We start from the raw sequence: 12,093 nt of genomic DNA on the forward strand, positions 1-12,093 counted from the left end.
ATCATTCTAAATTATTTACCAATACAAAACAGAAAATAATTGACTGCATATGTAATCACTTCCTTTAGTCAGTATTCAGTAGGGACACCTTTGGCAGCAGATACAGCCATGAGTCTACACCAGCTTGACACATCAATTTTGGCTTTCTGGCAAACTATCCAAAATGTGATATGAGTTCTTTTCTTTTTGCCTCTCTCCCATAAAGGCCACCCTGGTTATTGTTGCAGTGTGGTCAGCGTCTCCCAGCTCCACCATGAGAGAATGTAACTTGTTTAAAGTACCCATAGGCCTCTTGTTGACCTCCCTGACAAGTGCCCCTCTCGCCTGAAGGACCCCCTATTCCAGACAAATTTACAGTCGTACCATATTCTCTCCATTTCATAATAATGAGCTTTTTGCTCCATTTCAATATCTTGGAAATTTTCTTATATCCTACTCATTAATGGTGCTTTTGAAGAAATATATTCCGAATTTGCTTTTAATATAGTGTTTGTTAGGAATTGTACTAGCCAACTGTGGGACCTCCCAGAGACTGGTGTACTTAACTAGAAATCATGAAACACCTTAAATGCACACAGGTGGACTCCATTCAACTAATTACGTGTCTCTAAAAACAATTCACAGCTCATTCAGGTGTTTCATAGAAAGGGGTTCAATACTTATGCAATCATTGTTATTAATTTATCCGATTTCACTTTTGACATTATGGAATTTTTGTGCTGAACATTGGCAAAAACTCATTACTGAATTCATTTTGTAACAGAAAATGTGGAAAAGACTAAGGATGTGAATACTTATTAGACCCAGTGTATGTGTATATCCATGACTAGCCTTCATGCTAGCAAAGAAATGTAGTTCTGTAATAGCCTACCGTCATCCCTTCTGTGTTTCACAGGCTTTATAGCTTTCTCTAGGGTATGTTGGGTTTGGAAATAGGTATGTAGGTTTGCAAGTATGTTTTTATTTATTTGGCTGCTGATCACGCTTGATGTATTCTAAAGGATTTTCCAGATGTTTGTCTTCTTTCTGCTATGGGACTAGGAATATCTTTCAATGAACTCGAGCTGGCAAAATGAAGCATGTCACTTCTAATTTATATCTCTGTCAACAAAACTATAAGTGTGTGGCTGTCTGTCTTTGTACCGTACCATAGCAGTGGAATGTGCTTCAAAATAGATGTTGCAGATATTGTTGCATGTAATAATGTAAAATGTTTAGGTTCTTCCATTAGGTAGTGTTGTGGAAATTTCTCTAACCAATGTATTCTCACTGATTAAAGGACTGAGTACCCTTGTTCAAATTAGAAAAGGAATGTGGGGGATCTGGTATTTGCCTAGGGGGCATTATTGACTGGTATCAGCAGATGAAATGGTTACTTTTTATCTGTGCATCTATATAACTCATCAGGGCATCTATTGTCTGTCCATATGCTGTAAGAGCTCTTTAGAATTCTATAGGTTACCCATGTGTGGGGAGGACAGTTTTCCCCTTGTGTGAAGACTAGGTAGTTACAGAACAAAGGGAATGTGTTTTATTGACATAAGACAGATGGGCAACAACTTACCACACCCCTTTAATTGTAATAAATACGGACTGTTCGTGTATTAAGTTAGAGACTCCTCTGACGTTTATGTTTGTAAGCGTTTGACGCGTCTCTTATTTGCAAATAATAATAAATGGTTAGATAATTCTGTCTCTGTTCTTACTCCTTAAAGAGTTCTGATCGACAAAATTGCCATCACAGTAGTCTTACTTGTCACAGCCCCAAGGTAAAAAAAAAACCCCAGCTGGGATTCAGTACTTCATGGGGTCAAATCTTGCATCTGACAAAAATCCCCAAAATATTATTGTCTTTGTCATCCACATACATGTGCTTTCACAATTAAGGAGGCATAACAATTTCACATTTTAAAGAAAATGTAAGCGACACATCTATTTGAATGGCTGAATATAATGGTTACTGTCACTGTCAGGTGGTTGTACAGCACTAAGGACTGGGTTTGACTGAAACCTGGCTCATACCTTTGTTTATTCATAAAACGGTGAAGCATACATATCTATATGTCTGTAGACCAAATAACTTAATATTTGCAGTGGACTGAAAAGGATTCAGATTCTCAGAAATTGTACAGTATTTTGTTCAAAATGTTTTTGAGGCACTGATTGTAAAACAAATTAAAACAGGATGGAAAATGCAGCATTCCTTCAGCTATAGGTGATTAATCATCTTCTATAGTGTTTTTTTACCATATTAAAGTCCTTAAGGAGGAAAAACAAGCATCAAATCATTAGCATAACAGAATATTGGTCTGAACTTTGATAATCGTCAGAGTTGAGTGTTGGGTGTTTTAAGCCTCAAGCAGATGAGGGGCCAGAAAATATTTGTTATGGTTTTAGTCTGTGGTTAAATGGCATCAACATGCATTAGCTTGAGCAGAGGTAGGAGTGGATCAACATAGTAAAACTGTGGCTGGAAGGCAGCCCTGTTAGATGCTTGGTAACTCGGGTCAGAAAGTTGGAGCTGTAGGCTATTGGTAGAGCTTCCAAGTAGGAATGCTGAGGTGGATGACCTTCAAAACAACTTTTCCCAGTTAGAGCTGGTTCTTCGTCAACTCCAAGAGGCCTTCGTCAACATTTCTGTTGGTTTATGCAGGGTTTTTCCAAGGAAGCAGTCAAATTCCTTTATGGTTTTTAGCATAGATCTTAGTTTCCTGATGAGAGTTGTGTCAGACATAGACAGGTTTCCTGATGATAGCAGCTCAAATGTAGCAATGTATGTTTCAGTTACTACTTTCTGTTGATTGTTTAGGGATTGTAAGGCAAATCAAGTACTCTGTGTCCTAAGGCCTGGAATTCACAACTGATTTAGTGGATTATCCATGAATGTGTTTAATTTCAGGTGTTTGCTCCCCTTTACCACTCCTGTCTTCGTTTTGTTTTTAGACTCTATTCAATGAAGTGATTTGAAACACCACTGGATTGAATTAGCGTTGATTCTATTTATAGCCGGAGCTGTGGCAGAATTCCTAAGATGGTTGGCCGTGAGAGGCTGCCGGCAGTGCGTTTGAGTAATGGTTTGTGTCGCTGGTTTCACTGCATTTTCCATCTTGGTTCACAAGATTCATCATGCTGTAGCGTGTTACTGTACTCCCATTGTCCAGGCTGCCTGCCTGCATGCAGAGTGCTGTGTGCACGTCACAAGTATGGTGCATGTCAGCCATCATGACGATGACGAATGCGCTGATGTAATTTTATTCGGAATGCTGTGGTCCGTGGTGGAATGACACAGACACACTGCCACTCTGTCTATAGTCGTAAATCTGTTGTCATATTTGAGCTGAGGTAGGAGTGTAGTGATAAACTGAGACAGCAGATTTCATGGCCTGTGTCATGGCAGACCTTGGCTTATATTATTTGTATAAGTATAATTATCACTAAGGAACTTTTATAGGGCAAAGACCTAAGTTGGATATCTGCGGTCTCAATTATCAACTGCTTTTGTAGCCTTTTCTGTGTGGCTAATCTGTTGTAGCCCTAACTCCAATTTTTTTTTAGATTTGCTAAAGGCTATTCAATTCCGGTCCTCGAGGGCCGAAACATTTCTGGCTTTATCCTCTACTAACAATATGGGACTGATTCAGACCTGAGATGCCAGGTGAAGGCAATCGACTAGCAGGTAGAACCAAAAACCATACGTTTTTTGGCCCTCAAGGGCCGGATTTGAATAGCCCTGGCATACTATATAGGCTGCTGGCTCCCAGTGGCAAGATTTCTTTTGGATGTTCCATATTAAAGGACACTTCCCTGCATGCTTGCTGGGGCTACATGTTGCGTCCTGGTTTTCTGAAGGGGCTGAAAACATTTTGCGAAGTTTGTTCATATGGCAGTTGGTAAAATTGCAGAAATAAAATGGAAACTAATCTGGATGGAAATGACACAAGTCAGTTGTACTAGGTGTGCTCTAAACACATTACTTTCAGCTAATTGATTGGTCAAGATTTGAATGAGCTTGTCTATTGCTTTTAAAGTGCATTGAATAATGATCGCTTTGCATTTGTCAAATTCATAATCTCATACAAACACTTGCAAGACGTCAAGTTAAGGCTGCTACAATCTTTCAGCCGCAGTGTTCAGTGTGTGATTTAAAAAATAAATAAATGTGCGTGTGCATGGGATGCTCTTCATCAGGATCCTGGCATCTCGCCCCTCCTGTTGTGTTGAAATTAATTTGGCATGCTTCTTGAAAGCCTTTTAAGTGTTTTTAAACATGCAACTTGCACGACAGGGGAATTCTGGCCCCCTCTGAAGAGTTGTGACATAGTTACTGTTCTGTCTTGTTTATGTATTTATTTCCCCCCAGAAATGTGATACTTTGGATTTTTTCGTAAATGTTTGTTTACGCTCATAGCGGTTTAAAAAAATCATCCTTATACCCATTTTGTCATCCCAATTTTTATACCCATATTGTCATCTTTTTTGCTAATTTTGAAGCCTCTTGTGTACTTAATTGACATTTCCCCAATTTAGCTTTTACATTTGTGAACTTACGACTACTCTTTGTGAACATATTACTTGTTTTAAACCACATCTTTCTGTGTAATGTGAGATTTTGTCATAGAAATGCGTGTCATGTCATGTAGGTGGTGTGTAATGACTGTCATATATTGGAATACTTGTTACAGAGCAGGCTATTCCTAACCCCTGAATGCAGAGTTTACCAGTATGCCTCTGGACAAGTTGACCTGCTTTCAGAAATGCCATTGGGTGTGTAACCCCAGAGGCTAGACTAATCCTGGTCAGAGGTGATACCTACGGATTACTGAAGTCGCACATGTCTACTCTCTCATCAGGACATGAGTCTGTCATCGTTTCTACATGCATGTGTTGTCACGGATTCTTTTGCTCTTAGATCCTAGATTTTTCTCTTCAATTTCTTCTGTTGATATGAAGAATTTCATGGAAGGAGAAGAGAAACCCTACTGACTATAAAGAGCTAGTAGGCTAAAGGCTTCTGCCTGGTTTGATATGTGTGCCTGTTCCTGGGCAAGCATGTGTAAACTAATCCCCAGCATGCAGCTTCCTGCTGTTCAGATCCTGAATATATCCTGCATTATGCTATGTGATAATACTTAGGTCTATGCCAGGTCCATGACTGAGGAAGGCCAGTTACCACAGATGTCTTGGCTTCTACCCTGGATTCCTATCAGTGTCGCTTCACTGTGGCTATAATGTGGTTGAATTTGATTGTTGAAGTAGCAATGGGCATGGTTGTAAAGGTTAAAACATATTTTCTTGGGCAATCGATCAAGATGCTCTGTTTGTTTTTTTTAAGATCTATAACGTTGCATGTAGGAGGCAGGACACAAGCGAAGGGAGACAAGCATATAACAAAACTGACACTAAAACTCAAGCATTAACAACGTTAAAATGGAACAAAACCAAACGATGACCGACAGTACCCTAGCAAACTTGAATAGTGACAATGATATGGAACACAGGTGAAGACAAATGAGGGAGAGACTGTGTGTGTGTGTGTGTGTGTGTGTGTGTGTGTGTGTGTGTGTGTGTGTGTGTGTGTGTGTGTGTGTGTGTGTGTGTGTGTGTGTGTGTGTGTGTGTGTGTGTGTGTGTGTGTGTGTGTGTGTGTGTGTGTGTGTGTGTGTGTGTGTGTGTGTGTGTGTGTGTGTGTGTGTGTGTGTGTGTGTGTGTGTGTGTGTGTGTGTGTGTGTGTGTGTGTGTGTGTGTGTGTGTGTGTGTGTGTGTGTGTGTGTGTGTGTGTGTGTACCAGGTTATTGTAAGGGTTTTCCCCCTTGAAGATTTCAGTTTGTTTTTCAATTGAATTGTTTACATTATATGAAACATTTCTGACATGATGTATCTAATGTATCATTATTTTACATCACAAAAACCTGGCATTTTAACAGGGGTGTGTAGACTTTTTATATCCACTGTATATATACAGTATCTCTCAAAAGTGAGTACACCCCTCACATTTTTGCAAATATTTTATTATATATTTTCATGTGACACTGAAGAAATAACACTTTCCTACAATGTAAAGTAGTGAGTGTACAGCTTGTATAACAGTGTACATTTGCTGTCCCCTCAAAATAACTCAACACACAACCATAACACCAAATTTAACACACTGCTCCCCATTCACACCTGAGACATTGTAACACTAAGTCACATGACACCAGGGAGGGAAAATGGCTAATTGGGCCCATTTTGGACATTTTCACTTAGGGATGTACTCACTTTTGTTGCCAGCGGTTCAGACTTTAATGGCTGTGTGTTTGTTATTTTGAGGGGACAGCTAATTTACTGTTTACACTACTTTATATTGTAGCAAAGTGTCATTTCTTAAGTGTTGTCACGTGAAAAGGTAACATCAAATATTTATAAAAATGTAAGGCGTGTGTGCGTGCTCTATACACATTATAGATACTGAATGATGGCATAATATTCTGTATTCGCTAAGACAAATAATGTGTAAGTTCAGGCGTTTTGGTTGGGATTACATGTTTTACATTATTGTAAAATTGTACTACATTAATGCAGTTCTATTTACTGTATACACAGTTAATATGAGTCGATTATTGTGATTTGTGGATGATTTGCATATACTTTGGATTTATTTAGGGCTGTAATGGTACACATTTGTAACCATACCATAGAGTATGGGAGCCTTTTTCACGCTTTAATATTATTTCATTTTCAAAATGCCAACTACACTGTTGAATCATTTTTAAATACATCTTAATTAATAGTAAGCTTTGCTGTGTTGAATAGTTTTTAAATAGATTTGATTAAGCTGATTAAAACATGAGGCTGTTCGGGGTAAATGGCAGCCTTTACAAATAGAATCAAAATAATAATACATGTTGCCAAATTTACAACTGTTGTATCAAAGATGAACAGTTGGTTCTACAGTGGTGAGTGGAAAGTGTTGATATTGTAGAATTGATGTTGTCCTGGACCTTCAGCTTCTTACAGCATTTTGGCATTCCAGTAGAATATAATAGCTATGGACCAAGAGGTGTTGGTAAAAACACCTGTAAATTGCCACTGCTTGACATAAGTAGACAGACATTTCCTATTCTGTTTTCCAGACCGTAATGTGGTTTTAACGCGGTTGTGCCCAATAAATTGCATTTCTCATGTGTGATCAGTGATTTGTGTGAGGTTTGACCAACCTAACCAGTCCGTCTCGCGTCCTTACAGCAGAGGAGGTTGAGAGGCTGTCCGCCATGCGTTCCGAGTCCCTGGTCCCCGGTACGCACACCCCACCGATCCGCCGCCGCAGCAAGTTTGCCACTCTGGGCCGTCTCTTCAAACCCTGGAAGTGGAGGAAGAAGAAGAGCGAGAAGTTCAAGCAGACCTCTGCAGGTATGGGCCCGAGAAGTGAGTGCTGCATAAACACACCACATAGCCTGCTGTCCCCAAATAGCGCTGAGTGTCTGCTCCCTTCTCTACCTCCCTGTCATCGCCCTAGTTTTTAAAAACGTTACAGATAAAGTTGTAAAGATGGTCAGATATGCTTCTCTCCAGCTGTTATATATCATTTGTCTAAATGAATGAGGATATTTTGGTTTCCCATTTCTGCTTAGGCCAGTCTAGGAGACAGGAGGTGTCGATTGAAACAGTGGCTGATTCTACACCAGCAGGAGCAAGAAATATTTCTGGTATCTCAGATCGTTCTTTGGGAGGACAGGATTCTTTTTTCATTTGTGTCACCATTTATTTACAAAATAATTTGAACCTGCATGTGCCTTCTGTAAGACCCTATGGTCTGTGTATTGTTAATAAAACAGACCTCTTTCTGTCCTTTAAGTGAGCTTTAAAGTAAATGTAAAAAACGAATTCCGTTTATTCAACACAAGCTCTGGGGGCACAAGTGGTTTTCGTTTTATAATATTTTTTCATCAATAATTCTCGCAGTAAACTATTTATGTTGTCCAAAATTATACATGGTTCAGTCATATAGTATTGTTTTCATGCATCTCTAGCCTATTTCTGCTTCCTCACTTAACTAGCAATTAACTTAAAAATACTGACTTGAGTAAGGTTGGGCTTGGATGGGGGTCTGTGTGTTAACAGACTGGCTGGACTTGTGTACTCAATTTACTGTGCATCATTTCAAAAGAGATGGCTAATGTAAAATGGACTCTGAACACAGCTTCTTTTTCCAAGTTGTATTTGCAAATATTATTTGGTGTATTTCAGAAAGGCAGACCACCAACAAAGGTATCAGAACTAAGGAATCTTAGGGAGAAAGGAAAGATTGTTGAAAAAGGGCCTTTTTCATAGGGCTAGGCATACTGTACATAGGTTTTCCTCACAGTATAACTCAAAGTAAAAAAATTCTGTCCAATTAGGAAGCATAAGCAATTGTGAATCAATGTCACCTGTTTAATGCAAATTAAAATGACAACATGTGCACTGGAGAGGCCACAGCAAGATACCCCCAAAAAGGGAATGGTTTTGCAGGAGGTGGCCATGGTTAATTGCTGTCTCCTTATCCTTTCTGACTGATTATTCCCTAGTTTTACCTGCACCCCATTCAGGTTGCACAGGTAGTCCAGCTCCTCCAAGATGGCACATCCATACGTGCCGTCGCAAGAAGGTTTTCTGTCTCCCAGTACAGTCTCAAGAGCATGGAGGAGATACCAGGAGACGGGCTGTTACAAGAGGAGAGCTGGACAAGGACGTAGAAGGGCATCAGCCCAGCAGCAGGACCTGTATCTGCTCCTTTGTGTAAGGAGGAATATGAGCAGCAATGCCAGAGCCCTACAAAATGACCTCCAGTGGGCTACTGGTGTGCATGTTTCTGTCCAAACTGTCAGAAACGGACTCCATGAGGGTGGCATTAAGGGCCCAACGTCCTCTAGTGGGACCGGTGCTCACAGCTCAGCACCGAGCAGCTCGATTGTCATTTGCTAGAGAACACCAGAATTGGCAGGTCTGCCATTGGCGCCCTGTTCTCTTAACAGGTGAGAGCGGGTTCACACTGAGCACACGGTTCAGATGCCGTGGTGAACATTATGCTGCCTGCAACATCATCCAGCATGACCGGTTTAGTGATGGTCTGGGAAGGCATATCCTTGGACGACCGCTGTTAGGTACTGTGATTTAAATCAGACCATATACGCTGGTGCAGTGGACCCTGGGTTCCTCCTGGTGCAGGACAATGCCCGGCCTCATGTGGCCAGAGTGTGTAGGCAGTTCCTGGATGACAAAGGTATTGATACTGTTGACTGGCCCTCACGTTCCCCAGACCTGAATCCATTTGAGAACATCTGGGACGTTATGTATTGTTGCATCCGACGCTACCAAGTAGTGCCACAGACTGTCCAGGAGCTCACTGATGCCCTGACCCTCGTCTGGGAGGAGATCCCCCAGGACACCATCCGCTGTCTCATCAGGGGCATGCCCAGATGTTGTCAGGAGTGCATATAGGCACGTGAGGGCCATACACACTACTGAGTCACATTATGAGTTGCCGTGATTACATTTACGGTGATTTTGGTTTCCATTGACTGTTGTTACTTCATCCTGTTCTCAACGAATTACACAATGTACAGTAAAGATTTTAATCTTTAATATTTTCCTTTTATCGGGACCCGATGTGTGATTTAAGTGTTCCCTTCATTTTTTTTGAGCTTTTTATATAGTTGACCTAAAATTGTTTCCTTTTAGAAATGGCAGGTTAAGCTGCTGTTAAAGGATTGAGAAATGGTTTCATCCAATTATTATACTGTGTAGTCCATGGGCTAATCAGTGCAGTAGTGGTTGTAACTCAGCTATTGGATCCAGGGTTGTGACTAACAAGCAGTATTCTCTGTGACTAAACAGATAATCAAAATATGGGGAATTTATTATTTGGGGAATAACCTACATGCATAAAAGGCCAAATGTAAAAATGGGTGAACTTTTCATAGTTTACCATTGGATTTAAAAAATATTGTGCATAACAATTACTAGAGTGGGCTCTCATACTTTTGAAGTTATGATCCATTTAGGAGCACCACCAACACTGTGAATGCTTGGTAATTGCTAGATATGCAATGCTAAAGGAAGGTTGTGATGGGTTATTAACCAACGTCAATAGGGATCACATGAGCCCCCACTCTACATTTTTAGCATCGCATTTCCACAACATTACCGGTTATTGGGCTTGAAAACATTAAATGGGTAAAAAATTATAATTGCCAAATTATAAAAGATATTAGGAAATATATGTGCGAAATGTTTTGTACTTTAAACTTCTCCAGGTAGTGTTTGGGAATAAACCTGATTTAGCCTCTTAAACGTTTGGAAGCACGTAAACTAGTGGTTGTGTAAGTGTATGATAATTATTAGTCTTTCACTGCTCAAAATCATAATTGCTTAAGTAAGGCAGATGTCAAATTATTTGTTTTATTTTGAATAATTGACTGTGCAGGACTGACATACTCCTTAGTGTGCTTTATGTAGTAAACTGTTTTTGTACTGTTTATGGATCATAGGGTCTTACAGGCGACATGCTATAGAAGCTTCAGTGGAAAGAATGATGTTTGATAGGCTTTTCCTACTTTTATCACTGTATTTTTAAACGCATTAAGAAAGTGGCTATTTTTGGCTTTGCTTACGTTTTAAGTAATGCCTAAAATAGCCTCTTTCGTTATGAGTTCATGAAAAAATGTGATGCAGTTGTGAGAGGCTTATCAAACATCCTTCCAATGAAAAGAATTCCCAGAACAATCTGTGATAACAAAAATGTTCCGCTCCCTCTGGCATGGAATTGCCATAGTGGTAAATTGATTGTGCTAAAGTGCAGAGTGCGGTAATTCGGCAGCATGAGTTATCTTTACTCTTCTTCTGATCCGGGAGTCCATAACAGTCAGGGCTAGGTGAAGGGCACACTGACTTAGATATTCTGCACACGTCCCTGGTTTGTTATGGCATTTATTTACAGCTAGCCTTGGTGTGAACTCCCTTGACTATCTCACCTCCTCCCCTGACAATCTACTGCCTTTGCCTGACTATCTACTGGACATAAAGAGATTGAAAAGATGTCTTGTCTGAATCAGCTTTCTCACTCTGACTTTACTCTGGGCTAGTGAGGGAGATGGCTGAACTCCTGTGTCCTGTCTATATTTATGTGCGTGCTCCTCCAGGCCATGCTGACATTGTTATTGTTAGCCCTTTTCTCTGTTCCCAAGTGTTGTCTTCCCTGTGCTGGATATTGGAGGGTTTGATGGGGGCATTCTTTAAGTGTCAAACTTCCTATGACTGCAATTGATCGTTGATCAGTCAATGTTTTCAGTAATTTAGCTTCACAATTGTCTTTTTTTTTATCTTGATTGCTGCTTTAATCTGTCACCTACTAATGCAGTTATCTTAACGTTGGGTCTGGGTTTTTTTTTACTGATGGCCCAACAATTGCCTCAAACCCTACGACCTTCGACCAGCGGTTTGGCTTTGTGGGATTTGTACACTATTATTTTAGGATGTAGCTCAGTCTGAGTTGTAAACTGAACCAAACTGAAATAAAATTGGACAAGTCTGTCACATCTGTTGGAAGTCCCAATCATAGGTATTAAGTAGATTTCACTGTTACTAAATATTTTTTCACAGAAAAAGGAATTTTGATTAACATATTTAGGGTTTTTACTCAATAAGCTCAGGTGATTGATGTTGCGGGGGCCGTAGCATTAGGCAAGGTTGGCCTGTCACGCTGCAGAATTGGTACACATTTCTCCATGAAGTTGTCAGAAATGTTTGCCACTTTATGGCTAATTTTCCTGCAATTCAAAAAATATTCCCACGGACCTGAGGACCATGGCCCTTGAAAAACATTGCACACGTTCTGCATTTAAGATCACCTCAGCTATCCTTTGAAACTATTTATGGAAGAAAATGTTGTGACAGTAGCATGTCCCAATGTGTTGGATATGTCCGTTTCCTATGATTATTATGATAAATACATTAAGTAGTTCCCAAGTATAGGTCAGTTCATCATTGAAATACCAATCATGCCAGCTGACAACCAGGGCTGGATTGATCGGGATTTCATAAAACAATATCCTGTCTAGCTGACCTAATAGGCATA

At 40.1% G+C, this 12,093-nt stretch overlaps 1 protein-coding gene across 9 annotated transcripts in view; it reads left to right on the plus strand.

Moving 5' to 3' along the window:
• Positions 1 to 12,093, plus strand: part of LOC105018597 (phosphatase and actin regulator 1) — a 70,485-nt gene that overhangs the window by 33,550 nt on the left and 24,842 nt on the right. For 3 of the 9 annotated variants that reach the window (XM_010884216.5, XM_010884161.4, XM_010884179.4), the window contains exons 2-3: positions 7,224 to 7,403; positions 7,610 to 7,684. In XM_010884216.5, the coding sequence (XP_010882518.3) occupies positions 7,224 to 7,403; positions 7,610 to 7,684 (255 nt within the window). The remainder of the gene's footprint in view (positions 1 to 7,223; positions 7,404 to 7,609; positions 7,685 to 12,093) is intronic. The other 6 variants (XM_013133327.4, XM_010884170.4, XM_010884224.5 and 3 more) reach the window with 4 other exon arrangements.

This window comes from Esox lucius, chromosome 3 (assembly GCF_011004845.1).
Source record: "Esox lucius isolate fEsoLuc1 chromosome 3, fEsoLuc1.pri, whole genome shotgun sequence".
Lineage (NCBI taxonomy): Eukaryota > Metazoa > Chordata > Actinopteri > Esociformes > Esocidae > Esox > Esox lucius.